General features: G+C 33.4%; 4 protein-coding genes and 1 pseudogene across 6 annotated transcripts; 1 reads left to right on the top strand and 4 right to left on the bottom strand.

Moving 5' to 3' along the window:
• The window catches only part of LOC106365529, a 2,816-nt pseudogene extending 1,533 nt beyond the window's left edge, over positions 1-1,283 (bottom strand).
• A 54-nt stretch (positions 1,284-1,337) lies between these two features.
• LOC106394520 lies at positions 1,338-6,460 on the bottom strand. Of its 3 annotated transcripts, XM_048737424.1 has the most exons (4): positions 6,148-6,460; positions 5,895-6,053; positions 5,073-5,380; positions 4,837-5,021 (listed from the first exon to the last, which is right to left on the bottom strand). In XM_048737424.1, the coding sequence occupies exons 1-4, from the start codon at positions 6,332-6,334 to the stop codon at positions 5,007-5,009; spliced, it is 669 nt and encodes a 222-aa protein (XP_048593381.1). In that variant the 5' UTR covers positions 6,335-6,460; the 3' UTR covers positions 4,837-5,006. The 3 variants fall into 3 exon arrangements, with proteins under 3 accessions (XP_048593385.1, XP_013752470.2, XP_048593381.1); XM_048737428.1 differs by lacking the exons at positions 4,837-5,021; positions 5,073-5,380; positions 5,895-6,053 and adding exons at positions 1,338-1,837; positions 2,384-2,542 and having other exon boundaries at positions 6,148-6,380; XM_013897016.3 differs by lacking the exons at positions 4,837-5,021; positions 5,073-5,380; positions 5,895-6,053; positions 6,148-6,460 and adding exons at positions 1,338-1,837; positions 2,384-2,542; positions 2,637-3,601.
• An 8,808-nt stretch (positions 6,461-15,268) lies between these two features.
• Positions 15,269-16,816, bottom strand: LOC106379214 (histidine-containing phosphotransfer protein 1). The gene is made up of 6 exons (XM_013819223.3): positions 16,581-16,816; positions 16,169-16,299; positions 15,999-16,067; positions 15,810-15,881; positions 15,652-15,724; positions 15,269-15,555 (listed from the first exon to the last, which is right to left on the bottom strand). Exons 1-6 carry the CDS (start codon positions 16,638-16,640, stop codon positions 15,496-15,498), a joined length of 465 nt encoding a protein of 154 aa, XP_013674677.1. The 5' UTR covers positions 16,641-16,816; the 3' UTR covers positions 15,269-15,495.
• A 2,686-nt stretch (positions 16,817-19,502) lies between these two features.
• LOC125576894 (protein DMP1) lies at positions 19,503-21,256 on the top strand. Its single transcript, XM_048737412.1, has one exon. It carries the CDS (start codon positions 20,529-20,531, stop codon positions 21,135-21,137), a length of 609 nt encoding a protein of 202 aa, XP_048593369.1. The 5' UTR covers positions 19,503-20,528; the 3' UTR covers positions 21,138-21,256.
• A 1,386-nt stretch (positions 21,257-22,642) lies between these two features.
• On the bottom strand, positions 22,643-23,449 carry LOC106379183 (protein DMP2-like). The gene has a single exon (XM_013819193.3). The coding sequence runs from the start codon at positions 23,378-23,380 to the stop codon at positions 22,823-22,825; it is 558 nt and encodes a 185-aa protein (XP_013674647.1). The 5' UTR covers positions 23,381-23,449; the 3' UTR covers positions 22,643-22,822.
• Between the last annotated feature and the right edge of the window lie 274 nt (positions 23,450-23,723).

Raw genomic sequence — 23,723 nt, 5'->3', positions numbered from 1 at the left:
TTTTGAATATTCCAATAACCACAGAACAAAGTCCTGAAACAAGCAAAGATTGTTCAGCTTTTCAGATTTGATATTGTAGAAACTGTCCTACTCGATAAAAGCAAACTAAAACAGTGAGGCAGACAAAGCACCCTCTCTGACACGGTTCTGAGTTTCAACTTGCTTGAATATGCCAATCATGGTTCTTGTGATGCAAAACACAGCAATTCAAGAACATATATAAACAATTTTTAGTATATTAATTTTGACAAGCAGCAAACTACCAAACCAATGCCTCAAAATTTTGATGGACTGCTTAGAAAAAAAAACAATAGCACCTCCTCCTCCTCTTCCTCTTCAACTTCAACATTCTTTTCAAGGGAATTAGGTATATCAGGGTAGTAAACACTTTTCAAGGTTTCAATGGCCTGTTAACAAAAACAAACACTATCATGAGAATCTAAGAGCTTAAAAGAGGCATACAAACAAAACCCGAGAATAACAAGTGTGACCTTATCCAACACCGCTGCTATTTTAGTCTTTTCCTCTCTTCTCAACTCTCTCTTCATATCCCTCATAGGCATAGACGACATTACCTTCTCCCTATGATTCCAAAAACAAAAGCACCAAGTAAACAAATCAGAACACGAAGAAAAACTAAGACATGTTGTAAATCAAATAGCATATCAAACAAACCAAGAACAACAAAATAAATCGACCTTGTTTTGAGAGAAAGTATTCTCATACGAATAAGCATCTGAGTCATTTTGGTTAGTCTTTGTTTAACCATGTACTTCAACAACATGGGCCAGTACACCTGAAAGGGAAGTTGATCGTGATAGATCAGAATAACTGAAAGAGAAGCTAGAAGAGAGAGGGATTAATATCAGGTCTCTACAAGTGTTTATCAATGAGTTTAGGTGCCTTCTCATAGTTTCTAGGTAGCTTAATTCTCTCCCGCAAGTGTTTTGGCATGTGAGCTCTCTCTAGAGTCTTCATATACAATAAAACACTCCTATTTGACAACAACAACAACACAGAGAATGCTGTGTAAGAAATTTGATTCAAAAGAAGCATGTTCACTTAGAGCACTACCGACATGTTCCAAGTAGTTCACTGTTATAATGGTTGTTCTTAACCTATAGTTTTCAATAACATCTCCAGAAGCAAAATTGGTAACAAAGGGGGTTTAGTTATTGTTGAGCATGACAGATACTCTTCGAGTCTTTTCTTAAAGTGAGTGTGCCATACGTTCTTGATCTCATTATCCGTTCTTCCTAGCAAATTTTTGCTGACCATCTAGAGACGTTACCAAAAGAAATTAAACGTTAATATAAAATTTTCAAAGACCCGATCAATAATGTATATTAAGATTTTATATTATAATGGACCAAGACATGTTTCTTGTGATGATTATAATGGACGAAGACAGGTTTTTCAAGCAAGTTGGCAGTTTCATCATTTCATCACATATAAAAAAACAAGGCTGAGTAAACTGAGATATTACACTCAAACAAGACTAAATAAACTAATCCTCATTCTTCTCCTCCTCCTCTTCCTCCTCTTCCTCCTCTTCCTCCTCCTCCTCCTCCTCCTCAGGGTTACCTCCACTTGATAGACTTTCCCAAAAGCCATTTGATATGAACAGAAGGAAGAGAGGGGCATGTTGCGTTTTGAGGATACGCAAAATGGATGTTGTAACGTAGCATATTAACTTGGAGAAGAGCATTTTCGAACTCCTTCTGACGTCTTGACATGTTGCTTCCCAAGACTAGTATAATATTTGCTGGTGCAGGATTATCAATTGCCCATATCATAAAGTCCACTAAAATCCTCCCAAGCATCCCATCTTTATCTCCTGCGAGATAAAGAAAAAAAAGAAAAGAAAAAGAGATCAAGATTACAATTAGACTTTGATTGGGGATTAGACTTTCGAGACTTTGAAAGCTTTACAATAATAATATAAAGTTTCTAAAGCCAATAAATTTACCAATCAGATTTTTGCTTTCCTAAAATTACTCAAAGCTCCTAAAATAACTCAAAGTCCAACTTCTCAAGTTCCTTTGCTGTTTCTAAAAGCTTGAATTCATGGCTTTTTACTCTCAGCCACAAAAACAACAGCCAAATATTTTCCAAAGCCATTATTTTAAAAGTCTTAACAGTAAGTAACAGCCCTAAACAATCAAAGCCTTAAATTTACTAAAACCAGTAGTAACTAACAACGCAATGGCTTGAAAGCATCGATCAAGTCAACATATATGTTGACGAGGTTCTGTACGTACTAAGGAGAGTTGAAATATTCACAGCCACAAAAGCAACATCCAAATATTTTCTAAAGCCATTATTTTAAAAGTCTTAACAGTAACAGCCCTAAACAATCAAAACCGAGAGTTGAAATATTCACCTGATGAGTGATGGAGCATAAGTAGAGGTGTTGATTCATCATCTGGAGAATAAATGGATGCGGTACCATGGTAATCAAAATTACCGGGTGTATCTTTGACAACCAGTGCTGGCTTAGTAGCACTGATGGATGCTTTGCCAAAGTCTAGAGTTTCGTCTCCTAAATAAAGTGGATCTAGATCAGTGATAAAAAGAAGAAGAAAGCGCTTTGCACATACCTAGTATAATAAAACAAAGAAAAAAAAGAGAATCACCTGATGGGTTGTTTATGTCTTCCAAGATTTTTTGAGAATCACCATAAGCATGGATAAACACCTTACCACTATAATTCAACTTTGACAGAGCCAATTTCATGTTCTGTGACACCTTCAAAACACTGAGACCTTCTGGTATTGGACAATCATCCACATACCAGAAAATGCCTGTGTTTGTGTTTGCTGTTTCCATAGAGAGATCGTATGTTGCGGCGTCCAAAGAAAAAAGAAGAAAGAAGAAAAAGAAAAGAAGAAAGAGGAAAGAGGTGGGAGGAAAGAAGAATATCTTTTAAGTTTAGGGTTGCATATCCTCTCACTGTATTTGTATATGTATATGGGCCTAAACCTAAAACTTTTATTTAGACCAAACGCCCTTTTGATATTATTGTCAACTACTAAAATCTTCTATAATAATATAATAGCAGTAGAGTTTCTCTCCCTCTAAGAGTGTCCACGCCGGAATCCACCCTTACCACCAGCAGTGACCGCCTACAGGAGCTCCGCCTCCTCCGTCGGCAGTATCATCAGCTCCTCCACCACATCCCCCTCCTGTACATCATCATCACCCTCCTCCCCCTGGTTTAGCTGATCGTCCTCCTTATGACGAGGTCACAACTCTCTCTTTCTATCTTTGTTTTGGTAGTTTTTGTGATATGTTGTTAAGACAAGCTTTCTTGATCTTGTTTCAAGTTGAGATTTTTCTTCAATTCGCGTGCTGTTATTTATTTCAATGTTGATCGAGAGACTATTGGTTAGTTGAATGGAAGTGGGTAGCTCCAATTCATCGGGTCAGCTTTCGGGTCACAAACAAAATCATTTGTGCAGATAAAATGTATTTGATATTTATTAATGTGTGTTTTGAATATACAAATAACCACAGTACAAAGTCTGAAACAAAGCAAAGATTGTTCAGCTTTTCAGATTTGATATTGTAGAAACAGTGTCATACTCAATAAAAAGCAACTAAACAGGTGAGGCAGACAAAGAAGACACTCTCTCTGACACGGTTCTGAGTTTCAACTTGCTTGAATATGCCAGTTCTTGATGCAAAAACAGCAATTCAAGAACATTATAGTATACAATTTTTAGTATATTAATTTTGACAAGCACAACTACCAAACCAAATGCCTCAAAATGTTTGATGGACTGCTTAGAAAAAAAAAAACAATAGCACCTCCTCCTCCTCCTCCTCTTCCTCTTCAACTTCAACATTCTTTTCAAGGGAATTAGGTATATCAGGGTAGTAAACACTTTTCAAGGTTTCAATGGCCTGTTAACAAAAGAAACAACACTATCATGAGAATCTAAGAGCTTAAAAGAGGCATACAAACAAAACCCGAGAATAACAAAGTGTGACCTTATCCAACACTGCTGCTATTTTAGTCTTTTCCTCTCTTCTCAACTCTCTCTTCATATCCCTCATAGGCATAGACGACATTACCTTCTCCCTGTGATTCCAAAAACAAAAGCACCAAGTAAACAAATCAGAACACGAAGAAAAACTAAGACATGTTGTAAATCAAATAGCATACCAAACAAACCAAGAACAACAAAATAAAATGACCTTGTTTTGAGAGAAAGTATTCTCATACGAATAAGCATCTGAGTCATTTTGGTTAGTCTTTGTTTAACCATGTACTTCAACAACATGGGCCAGTACACCTGAAAGGGAAGTTGATCGTGATAGATCAGAATAACTGAAAGAGAAGCTAGAAGAGGGAGGGATTAATCTCAGGTCTCTACAAGTGTTTATCAATGAGTTCAGGTGCCTTCTCATAGTTTCTAGGTAGCTTAATTCTCTCCCGCAAGTGTTTTGGCATGTGAGCTCTCTCTAGAGTCTTCATATACAATAAAACACTCCTATTTGACAACAACAACAACACAGAGAATGCTGTGTAAGAAATTTGATTCAAAAGAAGCATGTTCACTTAGAGCACTACCGACATGTTCCAAGTAGTTCACTGTTATAATGGTTGTTCTTCACCTATAGTTTTCAATAACATCTACAGAACCAAAATTGGTAACAAAGGGGTTTTAGTTATTGTTGAGCATGACAGATATACTCTTCGAGTCTTTTCTTAAAGTGAGTGTGCCATACGTTCTTGATCTCATTATCCGTTCTTCCTTGCAATTTTTGCTGACCATCTAGAGACGTTACCAAAAGAAAACGTTAATATAAAATTTTCAAAGACCCGATCAATAATGAATATTAAGATTTTATATTATAATGGACCAAGACATGTTTCTTGTGATGATTATAATGGACGAAGACAGGTTTTTCAAGCAAGTTGGCAGTTTCATCATTTCATCACATATAAAAAGACAAGGCTGAGTAAACTGAGATATTACACTCAAACAAGACTAAATAAACTAATCCTCATTCTTCTTCTCCTCCTCTTCCTCCTCTTCCTCCTCCTCCTCCTCCTCCTCCTCCTCCTCCTCCTCCTCCTCCTCCTCCTCCTCCTCCTCCTCCTCCTCCTCCTCAGGGTTACCTCCACTTGATAGACTTTCCCAAAGCCATTTGATATGAACAGAAGGAAGAGAGGGGCATGTTGCGTTTTGAGGATACGCAAAATGGATGTTGTAACGTAGCATATTGACTTCGATAAGAGCATTTTCGAACTCCTCCTGACGTCTTGACATGTTGCTTCCCAAGACTAGTATAATATTTGCTGGTGCAGGATTATCAACTGCCCATATCATAAAGTCCACTAAAATCCTCCCAAGCATCCCATCTTTATCTCCTGCGAGATAAAGAAAAAAAAAAAGAAAAGAAGGAGATCAAGATTACAATTAGACTTTGATTGGGGATTAGACTTTCGAGACTTTGAAAGCTTTACAATAATAATATAAAGTTTCTAAAGCCAATAAATTTACCAATCAGATTTTTGATTTCCTAAAATTACTCAAAGCTCCTAAAATAACTCAAAGTCCAACTTTTCAAGTTCCTTTGCTGTTTCTAAAAGCTTGAATTCATGGTTTTTTTTACTCACAGCCACAAAAACAAGAGCCAAATATTTTCCAAAGCCATTATTTTAAAAGTCTTAACAGTAAGTAACAGCCCTAAACAATCAAAGCCTTAAATTTACTAAAGCCAGTAGTAACTAACAACGCAATGGCTTGAAAGCATCGATCAAGTCAACATATATGTTGACGAGGTTCTGTACGTACAAAGGAGAGTTGAAATATTCACAACCACAAAAGCAACATCCAAATATTTTTTAAAGCCATTATTTTAAAAGTCTTAACAGTATTCACCTGATGAGTGATGGAGCATAAGTAGAGGTGTTGATTCATCATCTGGAGAATAAATGGATGCGGTACCAAGGTAATCAAAATTACTGGGTGTATCTTTGACAACGAGTGCTGGCTTAGTAGCACTGATGGATGCTTTGCCAAAGTCTAGAGTTTGGTCTCCTAAATAAAGTGGATCTAGAAGATCAGTGATAAAAAAGAAGAAGAAAGCGCTTTGCACCTAGTATAATAAAAGAAAGAAAAAGAAGAGAATCACCTGATGGGTGGTTTAGGTCTTCCAAGATTTTTTGAGAATCGCCATAAGCATGGATAAACACCTTACCACTATAATTCAACTTTGACAGAGCCAATCTCATGTTCTGTGACACCTTCAAAGCACTGAGACCTTCTGGTATTGGACAATCATCCAAATACCAAAAAATGCCTGTGTTTGCTGTTTCCATAGAGAGAGATCGAATGTTGAGAGAAGAAAGAAGAAAGAAGAAAGAAGAAAGAAGAAAGAATACCTTTAAAACCTAGGGTTGCATATTTTCTCACAATATCTGTATATGTATATGGGCCTAAGCCTGAAACTTTTATTTAGACCAAATGCCCTTTTATACTATTGTCAACTACTAAAATCTTCTATAATAATATAATAGCAGTAGAGTTTCTCTCCCTCTAAGAGTGTCCACGCCGGAATCCACCCTTACCACCAGCAGTGGCCGCCTACAGGAGCTCCGCCTCCTCCGTCGGCAGTATCATCAGCTCCTCCACCACATCCCCCTCCTGTACATCATCATCACCCTCCTCCCCCTGGTTTAGCTGATCGTCCTCCTTATGACGAGGTCACAACTCTCTCTATCAGTATTGTTTTTTTGTGATATGTTGTTAAAGACAATATTTCTTGATGTTGTTAAGACCAGCTTTCTTGATCTTGTTTCAAGTTGAGATTTTTCATCAATTCGCGTACTGTTATTTATTTCAATGTCTGAATATGATGGACATGGTTTATTTATTACTTGTTTTTTCGATTGATTTGATTTGGGATATATATATATATTCTTACACGAGTTTGAATATGTTGAGGTCATTACTTATGTGTCATCGTGAGAATCATTCTCACAACTTTTATTAAATAACCCTTCCTTGCTTAGACTAATTACATGTAATGTCATTATTTATTATTTGGATCTTTTCATGCAATATACAATATGATACTTTATTGCATTACTAAAAATCGATTGATAGTTGTAAATACTATATGAATCGTGATTACATTACTAAAATTATGGTGTACGCTGACGGTTATTAACAATACCCTTGATAACTATGAAATGTTGTCTTTCCCAAATGTGGTGTGGCATAATATTATTGTATTTTCGATGTGTATACTGCATTATTTTACAAATTCATAGTATAATATTAGTGGATTCTTCGATATATATGTTGTATTATTTTATAGAAGTTATCACACATTAAGTGTATTTGTCTTAGCTTATATCATGGCTATATAACAAATTTCGATGGCTAAGACAAAAATCTATATTTTTATAATATATTGTTAATAATCATGTTCTTTAGTGATTGTAAAATACATTCAAAAATGAAATCCATATTAAATTGCTTGCAATCCCTTAAATTTTGCAGCAATACTTTTTGATTACAAAATTAACATAAATTCTGACAGACATTAATTTGGAAATTTATATAATTCTTTCCGGTTAAGTTTAAAGTCAAATATCGTTTTCTTTACAATTCATAAATGATATATGAAATTTTTTAGGGACACGATTCATAATTATGTTCTTCTATAAACATTTGTACGTGACATTAATTTTGTTTAATTTGTTTTGTATTTTATGGGATACGTGACATTTATTTTGGGATTGAGCAATAGAAACTCGATTATATTGTAAAATTAAAATATCGTATATAAAAAATTTAAACGCAATCTCGAGTGATTGTAAAATACATTCAAAAAGGAATTACATATTAAATTTCTTTCAATCTTTTAACTTTTGCAACAAGATTTTTTTATTACGAAATTAACATAAATGGTGATAGACATTAAATATGGAAATTTATATAATTCTTTCCGGTTAAGGTTAAAGTCAAATATCATTTTTAATATGGATTTTTTTTTTATTTTGGCTCCTTGCATATAATACTTTCTATAATTGTATGGAAATGTACGAACAATTAGGGATTTGCAACATTCCTTTGTTGCAATGGGATATTCATTTTTTTCAAATCTCCTGGGTCAAAATTTTATTAGTTGTGTATAGATATCATACTATCCTAATATCTATGGTATTACAACCTAACCATTTTAAAACTAGCAAAGAAAATGAGTGGCATGAATTTCATCTCTAACTTGAAGCCAAAGAAGTCTTTGTGGAAGATTAGGGTGAAAGTCTTAAAACTTTGGAAGCAGTATTCGGCTGCTGGTGGAGAGACCAGTAAAATGGTTTTCTTATGCTGTATATTCTTTAAATCTTAAAAAAAAAAATCAAATGTTGCTTCTGCTAATCTATATGGGGGTTTTCAATTTGGATGTCGGTTTGTTTTCTTTGGTTTTTTTCGGTTTTTCGGTATTTCAGTTTAAAAAAAATAGCTACCATATTAAGACCATATTTACTTTGGCTTGGTTCGATTTATATCCAGCCAGTGTTTGATTTATTTGGTTTTATACCAAAATACCATAAATTTAATATTTTATAACATTTTGTTTCAAAAAAAATATTTATCTTTTATAATTTCTAAATTTTACTTTATATAATTAGATATTGGCTTTAATAAAAAACGAAGATAATTACGTTTTTAAATAGACTATTTTTCTTTTAGAATTCAAAATAATTAGTAAACATATTAAGTTGATAACAATAATATTTTCTATAGAATAGAAAATTTAGCAATCCATAATATTACTATCTAAATATTAATGTACATATATGTCAGCGTAAAAAATAAAATTATGTTTTTTTTAATTTGATAAAGATGAAATATACCTTTTGACTTAAAACAAAACTAGATTTTGACCCGCACGTCCGTGCGGATGTATTTTTAAAAAAAATATGATGCTATTTGATTTTTATGTCACTATTTAGGATTGGGCAAAAAACTCGAATTCGAAGAATCAAACCATCCCAATCTGAATAAGTAGTACTAAATCCGAACCGTAATTGATTAAATATTCGAGTTATTCAAAATTTTGGTATTTGAAGAGCTGAAACCTAATCCGATCCGAACCGAAGTATTTTGGGTATCCAAAATAGATTTATATACTTATATATATTAACTATTTTTAGATTTAATATATATATATATATATATATATAAACATCCAGAATATATATGATACTTTTAAGTTTGCATAAATGCTTAAAAATATATACAAATAATCAAACGTAAATATCTTAAATAGTTTAAAAAAATACTCAAAGCTCCAAAAATAAATAAATAATTATTAATTCTCTATCTAATTTAAATTGGTTATCCAAATCCGAACCAAACCCTCAAAGATCTTAACTGAATACGAAATCCCAAAAAGACCCGAAAACGAACCCGAACGCCCACCCCTAATCACTATTATATATATATTCTATATGTGTCATCATAGGTTAAAAAATATGTGTTATCATATAATTAATCGTATTTTATACGTACCATCAAATAAGTTTTCTTATAATTAATAATATATTATACGTACAATCATATAAATAATCACATATATAATATTTTAAAATTTAGTGTGAAATATAAAACCATAATTTAAGTTGGTGTTTGAAATTGGGCTTTGTATTGTATTTTTCTTATATATATTGAAAACATTTTTATAATAGTTATTGGAAAATATGTTAGTAAAAATCAAATTTTGAATATATGTATATTTTTGAATGATTTTTTGATATAAATCAATTTTAAATTATTATTTTGATTTGAATATATATATATATATCAAGTAACATAGACCCATTACTTTTTAATATAATGTAATGGACTTCCAATTTTTTTAAGTAGCATAAGCCCTTTATTATTTTTTAACTTACTGGTATCCATGTTTCCAAACAGTATTATTTTTTTAACTACTATCAATATTGTCAAACAATCTCAATGTGTACTTCAACTTTAATAATATAGATATTAAATTAGTAAAATAAAAATTTTAAGTATGAAGATCATATCAATAAATAAATTATGTATATGTTACTAATTATATTATAGAATTTACATATAATTATACAACATATTTTCATTTTATTCGCTTTGATCAGTATAATCAATTTATATGCCAAACCATATCCATATAGCGCATTTTTAAAAAATAACATTCATTCGGTATATTCGGTATTACCAAATTCAAAACATTTTTCTATTTCGGTTCGGTTTTACCAGATTAAACTCCTAAATCTAAACCATGTATAATATCTCACTATTGCTTTTACCGATTCAATATCTATTGATTAAAATTTATAATTTTTTTTAGTCTATTCACCCCGCGCAAGGCGCGAATCATCACCTAGTTAGATATTATTTAGGTTATACCATTAAACAAAATGTTATATTCAAAATACGTAATTAAACGAGTAAAGTAAGAGACAATGGGCTAAAACATAACTTGCTGTGAAACCAACAATTTAAAAATGACAGTTTCAAAAAAAAAAAAAAAATTTAAAAATGACATTTATATTATGTTGGATTAACATCCAGATTAACATATAACAACTATGTTACTTGTTAAGCAAATTAATAGATGATATATAAATATATATGTGATTTATTATCTATCAAAAATTATTGGCTATATGTTAGATGTGAGTGACCGATCAATGATTATCTTATGTATTAAGAGTTATCGTTATTTGATAAATGATTTATTAGATGTTACAAATTAAGTTACTATTAACTGCTCTAAGTTATAGTGTTGTATTTTGGTTTTGCAGCTACGACGAACTTACGATTGCAACAAAAAGCATATGTTATTAGTTGTCATTAGATTACTCCGGCATCTCGTGAACCAGCGAGTCGTTAGAGAGAATATTGCAGTGGAGCTCTTCCACATGTTATTGGATGATCTTGACTTCCACCAAAATGAGAGAAAGTAAGAACAGATGAAAGAAATTTATTTAGAGAGAAAATGCTAAGGATTTGTCTAACATCACATATTAGTTTCAGCTAACATAGTGTGTTACTATTAAATCATAGTTGTTATTCATTATCTAAGATGTCCAACATGCGTTAAATATAAACTTAACTGTTATAATATCTTAAACTAGGTGATAACCCGCGCAAAACGCGGGTTGAAATTATTAATAGTTATTTATAAGATAAGAAGACATTAGGTGTGTTTAAAGTTGATATCGATTTGGTTCTAGATTGGATTTTTGGACTTTTCATTGGCCACAATTTATGTGTAGAGGTTTAGGATATATAAGTCATTAATATAGGATATCTATTCAGTTTGAACTTATTTTTCAGACAAAAAAAGGATTGGAACCATCACAAAAGTGCAGGAGGTTAACGATGAAGAATGTTGTAGAAGAAGTCTTATAACTAAAATGCTCGATTTTATTAAGATGTATAAGTATAAAACTTATAATAAATAGATGGCTAGCAAAATTCTGAAAGGTAAAACAACATTATTAAGTAAAATGAAAACATAGTATTAAGCAAACGAAAAATTCTTCAAACTTGATCAACTCTGAATTTATTATGTTGCGATAGGAATCATGTAACAGCATACAAATACAATAATATATAAATTAGCTTAAATTCTAATTAGTTAGCTGACCAATAATTAAATATACAAATTCTAATTAGTTTTGGGGTAGCACTACCGCTTCCGTTCTCACTCATCTTATCTTTCGTAGTTGCATCTGTGTTCGCACTCACAGAAGAATCATACTCTTCTTTGGAAGAAGCTTTTCCATCATCCAAGTTGGGTGTGCTGTCTTTTATAGATGAGACCAGCATCGTACTTTCAGCTATCTAAAGAGAGATAAGACAAAAGAAAGGAAAAAAAAGTTAAAACGGGAATGGCAAAGAAAAATATTTAAAACAGAGTTGAGCATCGAGTTTACTTAGATTCTTGTACAGTCACCATATTTTCATTTCCATCTACTCTAAAAGATCTTTATGAAACTGTATCAATGATTATTATGAGAAGGACATTTGAAGCTCGAAAACTTACATGAAACGTGAGAGTATAGACAATGTAAAACATTTGTTGTAGTTTTTAATCAAAATAGGAAACAAAATTCTGAGGTGTTCTAATAAAACGACATGTCAGCGTAATTTTTCTCAAATGAATGTGAGAGCGCCACGTGGCAAAGGTAATGTGAATGCATTAAATTCAATGCATGCCTTTTAATATATAAGGGATATGTAATGTAATACATTTTCTGGTACATGTTAAATCATTAATAAATAAACAATTCTACATTTACCTCTCAATCTCATACAAGGGTTTATACATTTTAACATTTACACCAAAAAAAAAAAAGTTTATACATTGTCTAATTTACATAGTGGCCACAATTTTTTTCAGCTAACATAATATGTTACTGCTAAGTTATAGTGTTTTATATTGACTAAGATATTCAACACCCGATAACTACGAAATTAACCATTATAATGTATTATTTTACATATAAATTAACGATATTAGGTGCTACATTAAAACTTATCAATAAGTTATAAGAATTTGTCTTTTTCTATTTCATAAAATAGAACACAAAGGTGGATATCTCGGTTTATCAATTATGTTTCTTTCTTCTTTGAGACAAATTTTTTTAACGGCCCATATACTCTATAGCTTCCATAAAACATTTGTATTGTCTTTTCTATAAACTTTGTATTTTCTTTTGTCTAGCCAAAGCCGTAGAAGCTGACAAAACAGAGCAGAACCCACAGTACCTACTCTGTAGACTCAGAAGAGCTGCTTGCAAGATTCAATGATGACACAAATCTTAGGACCAGTACTGCCTCATTGGTCTTTGAAGCCGCCAAATCTTCTACCCGCTTCCATGTTCTTTCCAGGTTCGTTTAAAGTCTGTTGTCTTCTCTTTTTCTACTTGGAACTTAGCTACACACTCATCAAAGAAGAACAAAGAAAGAACCTTTGCTTTCCTCCTTCACAAACATTCGATGGCGATAGCGTCCCTAACCATGACAAAGACGGAGGCGGAATGTCATCATCGCCTCCGTCGGAGGAAGCACGGATAATGTGACGTAGACTTAATCGGGTGAATGAGACGTAGACTCGAATCTTGATTTTGAGCGGCTGAGTCTGCAGAGGCCAACGGTGGCGGAGGCGGAATGCGGTGGAGGAATCAGAGATACTGCGAGTCTTGGTTATGTTATGAACATCCATGGCTATGGCTAGCGAGTCTCTTACTCCAACTTTTCTTTCGTATTTATAGAACACGGAATCAATCCGGGTTTGTTTGGCCTCTTCTGTTTTGTTTTAAATCACCAGCCTCCTCTGTTTCTTTTTATTTTATTGGCCTTTTTTTATCGAAATTAATGTCATGGAAAAGCCAAATTATCCTAACATTTTATATCTGAAATATTTAATATAATGTAAATATCCAAAATAATCAAATTATCGATATTGTTATCTAAAATATTCATATTTACCACTAGTCAATCATAGATGTAAGTTGTGACCAAAAGAATATTATTTTGGGCTGATAAATATATAGCCCATCGCTCATCTATGTTCGTTCACTATTTTATTTTTGTTTGCTGCAAATGAATTTGGAAACTAGTGTACGGTAAAGAATCCAATTCCAATAACACGATCAACTTGATTTGTCATATCGGGCTTTGACTCCACTTGATTAGTGGAAAAAAGTAGCAGAATCTTTGTAATTATATCAGAATTGTAATTACTTTATTGTTGGAAAAAAAATTACTTTTTTTCACTTTGGCATCAACAAGTAGTTTAATAACAAGTCTGTATACTGTATAGGCATGTAAATATCGAGAAAAGGTAATCGAAATTATTCTATTTTTACTCGGAAGTAATATTTAGGTTTATATTTGATTTAGCCTTATATCCAAAATGAACAAGCCTATTATGATTTATGAATATATAAAACACTGTTGATCAAAAAAAAAAGAATATATAAAACACTATTTAGAATTAGTATTTTATGATACAAAACGTAGGACTTAGGTGTGGATTAAGAAACTTTTTTTAGTGTTTTACTATCTCTTGATTTTAATAAGTTTTAGATTCATATTTATGCTTACTATGATCATTTAAGGTTGCATTTAGGTTTTTATGTTGCATTTACATACTCATTTGCATATCATAGGGGTTGGAATGCGTATTTGGAAGTTTGTGTCGGAAATCAATGATTAAATTGCACATTTTACAGTTTTGGGTCCAATTTGATGTTAACAAGAGGGCAGGGACCAAAGCTGCAAATTCAGAACTCTCGGTTGGGTTAAATTACACAATCGAAAGTATAGGGTTGATTTGAAAGGGTGTGTCTGTAATTTCTGAAGTTATAGGCTGCATTAAAAATAACAAGAATTTCAGGGACCTGGTATGCAAAATACTGGGAGCTGTAGATCCCGACGATTCCGACGGCGGCGAGGCTTGACGCGACGACGACGAGACTTACCGGAGCAGAGTACGACAGAGACGCGGAGGAGCTGAGCAGCGGTGCTGCTGGCCGGAGCACGAGCTCAACCACCACCACGACTGAAGCTTGAGACGAAGAAGACGACTTGGTGATGTCACGGTTCACATCGAGAAACCACGAACGAGATTGACGAAGATGGAGAGTGGAGGAGTCGCGGTGGCTGTGATTGGAGTCAGCCCGTGTCGACTTGGAGCGAGCTGAACCGGAAGTCGCAGAGGAGGAGGTGAGCACGACGAGCTTGAGAGCGAGATCATGGAGCGGGTTGCGGCGGTCGCTGTATCTTAGACGAGCTCTAGAGCGGGTGTATGGAGCGACGAAGCCTAACCGTTCGTTCCAGCTTCGAATCTCACAAGTGCTGGAGCGGGCAACGCACAACGGGTTGTGAAGTCGCCGTACCACGAGCGTTAGCTGGAGCGGGCTTCTGCTGCGGCATCACCGACCCGCGCGCATCTTCCAACAGACATCATCTTCGGAGCTAAGTAGTGGAGCGGTCACGGGCAGCGGGGTGAAGTGGTCGGCTGGTCGCTGTGCCTCACACGATCCATGGAGCGAGTGTTCGGAGCTGGATGAGGAAGCCGCTCCCACACTTTGATTGGTCGAGTTTTATTTATTTTATGGCCTTTTGAGATTTGTTAATAGGCCCGCTCGTTTTTAAAGTCCTATATATATATACATTTTAGACCTAAAAATTAAGGGATAATATTATCTATAAAAAAAAAAATCACTTTGGAGTGAAATATCTAATCTTGATCATTATCTTTTATGATTACTTGATTTCTTGAATTATTAATCATGTTTAGACAACTACTCACTCATTATCATGGTAGACAATAAATCATGTTTCATTCATCCTACAACACAAAGAAGAAGTTCACCTAAGAACAATCTTTTTGGATAGTAACGCAAAAGAAGAAGAGAGCTCCAACTGAAATAACCATATGTAGAAAGGTGATATGACGATGTGTCACTCAAAATCCGAGTTCCATGGCTGGGATCATTCCACCAGAGGCTACAATCTGTTGCTCGAGCTGCGTAGATTCGTTAATAACAACCAAAATGAGATAAATATGAATCAAATATGGCTAAATTTGATGAATTATAAAGGTATAGTACATAGTCCTCACCTTGAACAGAGTCTCTAGCCTGTTCTTCACAAGATAGTATTCTTTCTTTACTTGTTGCAAACATCTATGACATCTGAGATTTTCATCAAAATTTTTTCATAATCAGATATTAAAATCAAACAGACAAAAAATAATGGAACATATTCGATCAAACTCACCCTTCAACGTTTTGTTGCTCGCAGAAGTTGCGGAAGACAACACAAGCATTCTTAACTCTCTGTGCTCCTATACTGTTTGTTGGAAACATCACACGGTCAAAATCTTAATGTACACATTTCAGGATCTCAAAGTGCATAAATACATTTGCATGGAAGAGCCAAATATTGTTGATATTTTCTGATTGTTACCTGGAGCTGCTACCTTTGAGTTGATGAACATGAGGATCAACTTTTTTGAAGTCTACAACTTGTTGATCTCTGCGAAAGCAATAAGACGAGTGAAAACACAAGTTCTAGACAGAAAGAGAAGAGGAAGATTAAGGAGAAAGAGAGAGAGCGTGTGCAATGAATTTACTTACAGGGACAGTGAGAGATCATTGAGGATCCTGTCAGAATCTTGGAAAAAGAGAGTGACAACTTGTGAAACAAAATCTGGATTGCTTTCATCTTGTAATTGTTGCAGCTGCAAGAACTGGCTGTCCAAAACCCCCTTTTATACAAAAACAAGACTTTCCATAATTTTTTTACTGAACTTTCCATAATTAGAAACTATAAATTTACATAATCAAACGTACACTCGTGCTTACCAAAGAAACTACAAAAGCTTTCCTTAGTTTCTGGACAGCGATTAATTCTAAATTCTAACCATAAACTCCAGTTTTTGTATAACTCCTAAAACACTTTCTTCAACCTTCATATTCTTTTTTTTTTTTTGAACAACCAACCTTCATATTCTATTTCCAACAAGAAATGACTATAACAGAAACTTACATCCAAGAAGAGTGATTTAGTGTAATCTTGCAAACTCTTCTGCATCTGAACCAACTCCATCTTGTTTTATATTTTTTGTTCTCTGTTTCTCTCTGCCAATAATGGAGGATGAAATTGTGTACCAAATCCTCAGTACTTAAAAGATGAGCACCAAATCCTCCGTATCAAAAACCCATATATTATATATTTTAAAGAAAATTGTATTTTATTGTTACAGTTTTAGTTTTGATGTGGGAGAAGAATCCACCGAATAAATCAACTTTAAAAATGGAAGTTGGTCGAGTTGTCAACTGTCTAACCATCCGAGCCTCTTTTTCTCTTATTTTGCGTTTCTCCTCGTTCTCTTTTCCGCAGATGTGATAAAGACATAAGATGCATTGATACTTCTCTCTTTGTCTTTTTCTTATTATTTAAAAATACTTTCTTTTCTTCGAATTTATAATCACTGTACACCTGATGAACGTAAATATTATATGCACTGCATTCAATGTATCTTCAAATAGCATCTCTTTGGGAGAATTATTTTAATATTAATTTGATTGATCTTGGTTGATCTTGTCCGGCTAGTATTTGTTTATTATAATAAAACATTGACTGGTTAGTTTAATTACAGTGATGTCTCACAAAATCGTAACGTAATGAGTTTATCAAGTGCATTGTGACTTTGAACTCCATATATAGGCCTAACATTTTGTAATGTTGCCCACAGCCCAACAAAATACAATATCTAATTTCTACAGCCTATCTAATCCAATTATGTGGTGGAGAACTAACTAAAATGCAGTTTATATTCTTGTATCCTCTTTAACATATATATCACAAAAACACAGTATTGTTATCATTATTTTGAGTTATGAACCATACACATAACTATTGAATAGAAATTAATCACAGGTTTAAATTTCATTATTTAATTCCCCAAAAATCCCTCTGTCTAGATTTCTTCCAATCCTCTCTAGTTTAGCCCTTTTACGTCTCAGCAATGTCTGTTTTGTATGTAGGGACAACAGAAGTTAAGCGATAGGTATAAGCGATTGGTATACAGCCTAATCTATGGCCACATAAGCAGACCAACCCGGAAATCAACGCGAGCTATTTTTGTTTTCAAGATTCATGTATTTCGAATCCAGCTTAGGGTAACTGCAATGGCTCATAATCTGTATAATTTTTATGTGAGGCTTAATTTATTTTGCTCTATCTTAACTCTTAAGCACATCATTCTCATCTTTTTAACCACTACATATTCATTTGTCACGTTTCTGTGTGTGTTTTCGTCATTCTAAATACTTTCACAACCATACCCATACACCATTCTTATCCATTTTCCCATGCATAGTAAATGTCGCATTCTTCCTTAAATAATATATTTTTCAATGACACTTCCAACACGTCAAGCCAAATTAAACAATAGTAGTATTATATTAGTATCACTGTATTTCTAAACATTTGGGTATATATCTTCATTTCAACACGCCTCGCACATGGTGAATGGGACATGCAAGAACATACGATGCGTTTAAACCAATGGCACACAATTTATTATACCAACTAATCAAGATGATTAATGGATCTTTCTTGACAATGCATGGGTCCATTGTCTACGAGGGCTGCTCCATCACTAATGGACCATTCAAATCTTACTATTAATCTGACATTATTTCCGTATAAAACTTCAACTGTGTTTCCTAATTACTTCCTCCGTTTCTTAAAATTTTGTTTTCAAAAATTTTGTTTTCAAAATATTCATTTTTTACATTTTCAATGCATGTTTTATTAACTAATTACGAACTTCAAAAATCTTAATTGCACTAATTGATTATTTATTGACTTAAAATTGTGGAAAAAAGATAAACACAAAAAAATATGCAAATTTAATGTGTTTTATTAAAATGTGTGAAAAAACTAAAATATAGATTTTTTTTTTGACCAAATAAAATATAGATCTTTTAGGAACAAAGAATAGTTTTTAGCAATTAATTATACGCAAAAAGTCAAGAGTTCACCCCTATCTCCAAGCAATTAAATACTAGAAAAGCATTGCCGATAGCCAAAATCGGTTTTAAAATGTAGAATTCTAAATATAAGTCGCTGTAGCAGCAGCCAATTATGATTTCTTTTTACCCGAATAAATACAAGGTGAACATGCATGGCGACATAGTCCATCTGTTGATTCAAGGCCAATTTCAGGTTATGTTCAATTTACACAAGTAAAATAAATGAGCTGTTGATTCTGTTTTGTGTATGTATGTCTTTTACAAGTAAAATGAATTGCATCGTAGTGGTCTATAATGAGTTATCTTGTTGGTCCATGTAAGAGATCGATTTCCTTCCAGTGTAAAATTACTAGCTCCAGTGGCAGAGGTAAAAAAAAAATTTAGAGGGATCAATTTCAAAATTAGCATATATTACATGGGTCATTTAGCTAAAATACACAAAATTTACCTAATTTTTACGCAATCATACAAGTAAACATTTTTTTAATACCAAATTCACCTGGGTCAATTGACCCACCTGCTAACACCTTACCTCCGCCACTGACCAGGGTTGGCCCCGAGATTTTGGGAGTCTTAGGTGATTTTTGTAAAGATTTCATTATAAGAAAATTTGAGGGTTTTTAAAAAAAAATTTGGGAGCCTATGTATATGTATTCTCTTTCAAAAAGTTTGGGGGTCCTAGACAGAATGTTTCATCCGGTTTTGTCCAGGACCAGCCCTGCCACTGACTAGCTCTATATGTGATTAGACGACGTGGATCTCCAACTCTCAGATAAACAACCGGATTTACATATCACGGTTGAGTTAATCCCTAAGGATTAGTCTGGATTTCGACCAAAGGGTAAATGCGTTTTAGATGTTAGAATGTTATATTTAGTTATTCTGAAACACACAAATACTGTGAAATCAATCCATTTTGACATATGAAACTCAAACACATAATCAAAACGTTATATGTTGTTATTATTTAAGGAATAGGTCGACATTTACCATGTTATTATTTATTTATGTTATTATGGTAAATTAAAATAATTTGATATCTAAAGGCGCGCAAGCGGAAGAAATTTTAGCATAAATATTCTTTTACGGTCAAATTACAGAGGAAATATGTAGAATAATGCATATTTGTATGCTTTTAATACGTTAAGATAGTATGTTTATACATTATGTTAGTTTTATTTTATCAAGCAATATTTACAAATTAGAAATATAAACGCAGAACGCATTGAAAAACTTCTTTGCATTTTGATGTTTTGTGATTACGCACATGTGAAAGTTTAGATATAGTACATAATTTTCAATATAATATTTTTTTTTTTGTAAACTAATTTTCAATATAATTTTTAACGCAATAAATACTATTTCTTACGGATGCATTTACAGTTTTTGTAAATATATAGTTTTGAAAAAGAAAAAAAACCTCTCAAGTGTAGTAGTTCCATACAAAAATACACATAATTTAACATGCATACAAAATGTTGATGCAAACGAAAAAACTTGAAAATAGATTTGGTAAACAAAAGAACCATCTTCGTCGTAGATAACATGACTTTTTGCTAACCGTGTTAAGTCGAGCTCAAGCTATAACCCGATAGTCTTACAAACTTTTCGAACACAAAAGAAACTTCTATTTAGATTCAGTCAATACCATGCGTGCATCATCCTTGAAAATTTCTTCTCCTTTAGGTCCAAAATTTAATTACTCTCCTCCTTTACTTTTTAGGGAAATAACAATCAACTATTTCAGCATTATTACGTCTTCGTGTGTAGACTTATATACAAACCTGATCATTTGACTTGGTCAAGTTCGTGACTAGTTTTTTCTTTGGTCCTAAACCCAACATCCGGACCGGATCAATGGGTTATACCATCGCTAGTTCTTCTATAAATACGCATTAAACCAAGAACACACTTCATAATAATTTCATACATATCTAACTCGAAATTCCAGCCTATGTCCGAAGCTTCTTCTTTGCTAATTCCTAAAACAAACTCTCCAGTTTCATCTAAATTAATGGCAAACAAATCCCTCACAGGCCTAGAGAGTCTCATAAAGCTTCTCCCAACAGGAACGCTATTCATCTACCTATTACTCAACCCTGTCCTCACAAACGACGGTGAATGTTCCACAGCTAATAAGGTCATGTCAAGCATTCTAGTCGCTCTTTGCAGCTTTTCTTGTGTGTTTTCATGTTTCACCGATAGTTTCAAAGGCACCGATGGATCAAGAAAGTATGGTATAGTCACCAAGACGGGTCTCTGGACTTACGCGGATCCAGGATCCGTGGATTTGTCTAAGTACAAGCTTAGGATTGCGGATTTTGTTCATGCGGTTTTCGTGGTGGCTGTGTTTGGGACTTTGGTGTTGCTTGATGCTAATACCGCAAGCTGCTTTTATCCTCGGTTTAGGGAAACGCAGAAGACTTTGATCATGGCTTTGCCTCCGGCTGTGGGCGTTGCCTCGGCTGCTATCTTCGCTATATTTCCGAGTAAACGGAATGGAATCGGTTACGCTCCAGTTGGTGAGGAGGAGGAGACCAAGAAGGGTTCTGACTCTGCATGAGACGTGTTGCTTCTCTTTTTTCTAAATTGTTGTGATGTTGGTCAAGATTTGTTGTAGAATATAACTAAAGAAAACGATTGTGTGCTTAAAACATTTACTTAGTTCTTTTAACCACTGTACAGTGTATGGCATCTTCTAGTATGAATAAAACGTTACCATATAAACTAGAGTTCCTTACTTGGTGTGTGTCTATCTATAACTTCATTAGCCAAACTTTATGAAGACATAAGATTTCCTAATTTCCATGCATCTTTTCCGCTTTACTTTGGGTGAATGTTTGAAGCTACCACGAGATCGATCCTTGGTTATAACTAAATCGGCTTTACTGTATATGGTGATCAGAAGTACTCTTCGAAGGAGTTATCAAACAAAAAAAAGTAATCTTCGAAGGAACAGGTGATGATTGTTTGATTTTTAGATTTTAGTTTTTGGATTTGAATTTTTAATTTTTACTTTTTGGTTTTTAATTTTGTAATAGATTTTAGTTCTTCGCAAAAACAAAAATGGCGATTTTTGTTTTTGACTGTTGATCTTTGTTTAAAAAATTAATAAAATATTTCTTTAAAATTTTTGGTTTTTGATTTTTCTGTAATCTTAGTTTTTTTAGAAAAACTTGAATCATAATTTTTTTTAGTTTTTATTTTTTAGAAGTTGAAATAAAAATCAATAATAAAGTATTACTTACTATGAAAACGACAAATAATACAAAATATTACCACTTAAATACATTTATTTGTTTAATAAATTTATTTAAAATAATGCAAACTAAATAGACTATTCTACTGAAATACACTTATTTATATACGTGTATTGTACTCAGTATATAAACTTGCGAGTTTTGGATACTTTGTGAAGCACCTAATTCATGTGACATATAGATTACCTGAATTCACGAATGGCTCCCTACTGCCCCACTAGAGAAGGAGTTTATTTTTTCTGCCAGCTTTAGTGACTTGTTACAGTTTGAAACATTAAGAACACTAGGATCAGCTTGTTCTAGAACACAAAAAACAATGTTTTCTCGGTCGTATTATTTAATTATTGATGCTAAGAACGAAACGGTTAGAAGGTTCTGTTAAACTAGTCTTATTTTTAATTAATCTGTTAGACTAGCTTTTTAGTTCACGACATCCACCATCCATGTTTCATATAAATCTACTACAGATTAATAGATAAAAATAATTAGAATGAATGACTTAAAGGATATTAAACTTCAAAATATTAAAATTCACTCTTTATCGTGGTTCTACTCCATTGCCATTCCTTTAGACATATTCTAATCAACCACAAATTTTTTCCCTATACTGCCTTCTTTTAAAATATAAGGATGTTTTGGAATTGTGTGCATGCATATGCATGTCTTCTAAATCCGAAACATCTGTTAATTAAATGATGCTTGTTCACTAATAGAATAAAAAGATTAACACTGTAAGATATGTTATTACTTTTGAGTTTCATCAACAAAAAATTGAAACAAAAAAATCGTTAAGAAAACACAGAACATATGATCACAAACAAACATAAATAAACATATGAACATATAATTCAGCACTCACAAACATAAATAACAAATCACAAGAAAATAAATAAACAAAACATTACAGTGACCATTCATGTATAACTTACACAATCTTAATATTGATCATTTCATTTTATTATGCATATATATAATAGTGGAAATCATATCACTTCTCTAGCTCGGAAGCCTTGTCATCGTTGTTCTCCGAGGGATTCCCAATTCCGTGACGTTTACTAGGGAACACGGTGAAGATGATGCCGGAGATAACTCCAATCACCGGAGGCAAAACCATTAGAAAAATCTTCCCGGTGGAACCGAAGCCAGGATAGAAACAGTTAACAGTATTAGCATCCAACAACGAAATAACACTGAAAACAATAAGAGTAAAGAAAGCATGAACGAAATCTCCAACTCTAAGCCGATACGAAGACAAATCTTTCGAAGATGAATCTGGCCAGAGACCCTTCATGGTGGCGACTCCATAGTGAACGTAGCCGTCCCTTGTTCGGTAACTATCGGTGAAGCAAGTGAAGCAGCAAGAGAAGGCGCAGATAACGATAAGAGCTCCGGTTAAGTATTTGTTGATTAGGAGGCAATGTCCATTGTTGGTTAGGACAGGGTTCAAGAACTGGAACAAGAAGACTGTTCCTGTCGGGAGGAGCCTGATGAGGTCTCCTACACCTGAATATGTCCGGTCTCTTATCGATTTGAATGTTGTCAACATTTTGATATTCTTCAGGTAATTTTTTAGCTTTTTAGTTGTTGGTTGTTCATGAATATGGTTTGTTGAAAGTATTTTTCTCGAGTGTTTATAGGATGAGAGAGAGAGATTGCTTCTACGTAAAAATGGGTTTGGTGTTGCTTGTACTCTTTTGAAAGAACCTTTTCAAATAGTGGGGGTCTCTAATTATAATTAATTTTTGCTTTTGTTTCCCTTTTTAGTATTTTCGGCTACTACTAGAAAACGTGGCTTTAAGGATTAGGGTGTCCCATTTAGATATATAAAGCGTGAAGTAACTTTATTGCTCCATTCCAATTGATGTCACGCATATCGTCTAGTCAAAAAC

The sequence above is a fragment of the Brassica napus genome, chromosome A1 (genome assembly GCF_020379485.1).
Source record: "Brassica napus cultivar Da-Ae chromosome A1, Da-Ae, whole genome shotgun sequence".
Lineage (NCBI taxonomy): Eukaryota > Viridiplantae > Streptophyta > Magnoliopsida > Brassicales > Brassicaceae > Brassica > Brassica napus.
The sequence above is the reverse complement of the archived record's forward strand: the minus strand, read 5'-3'. Positions and strand labels throughout refer to the sequence as shown.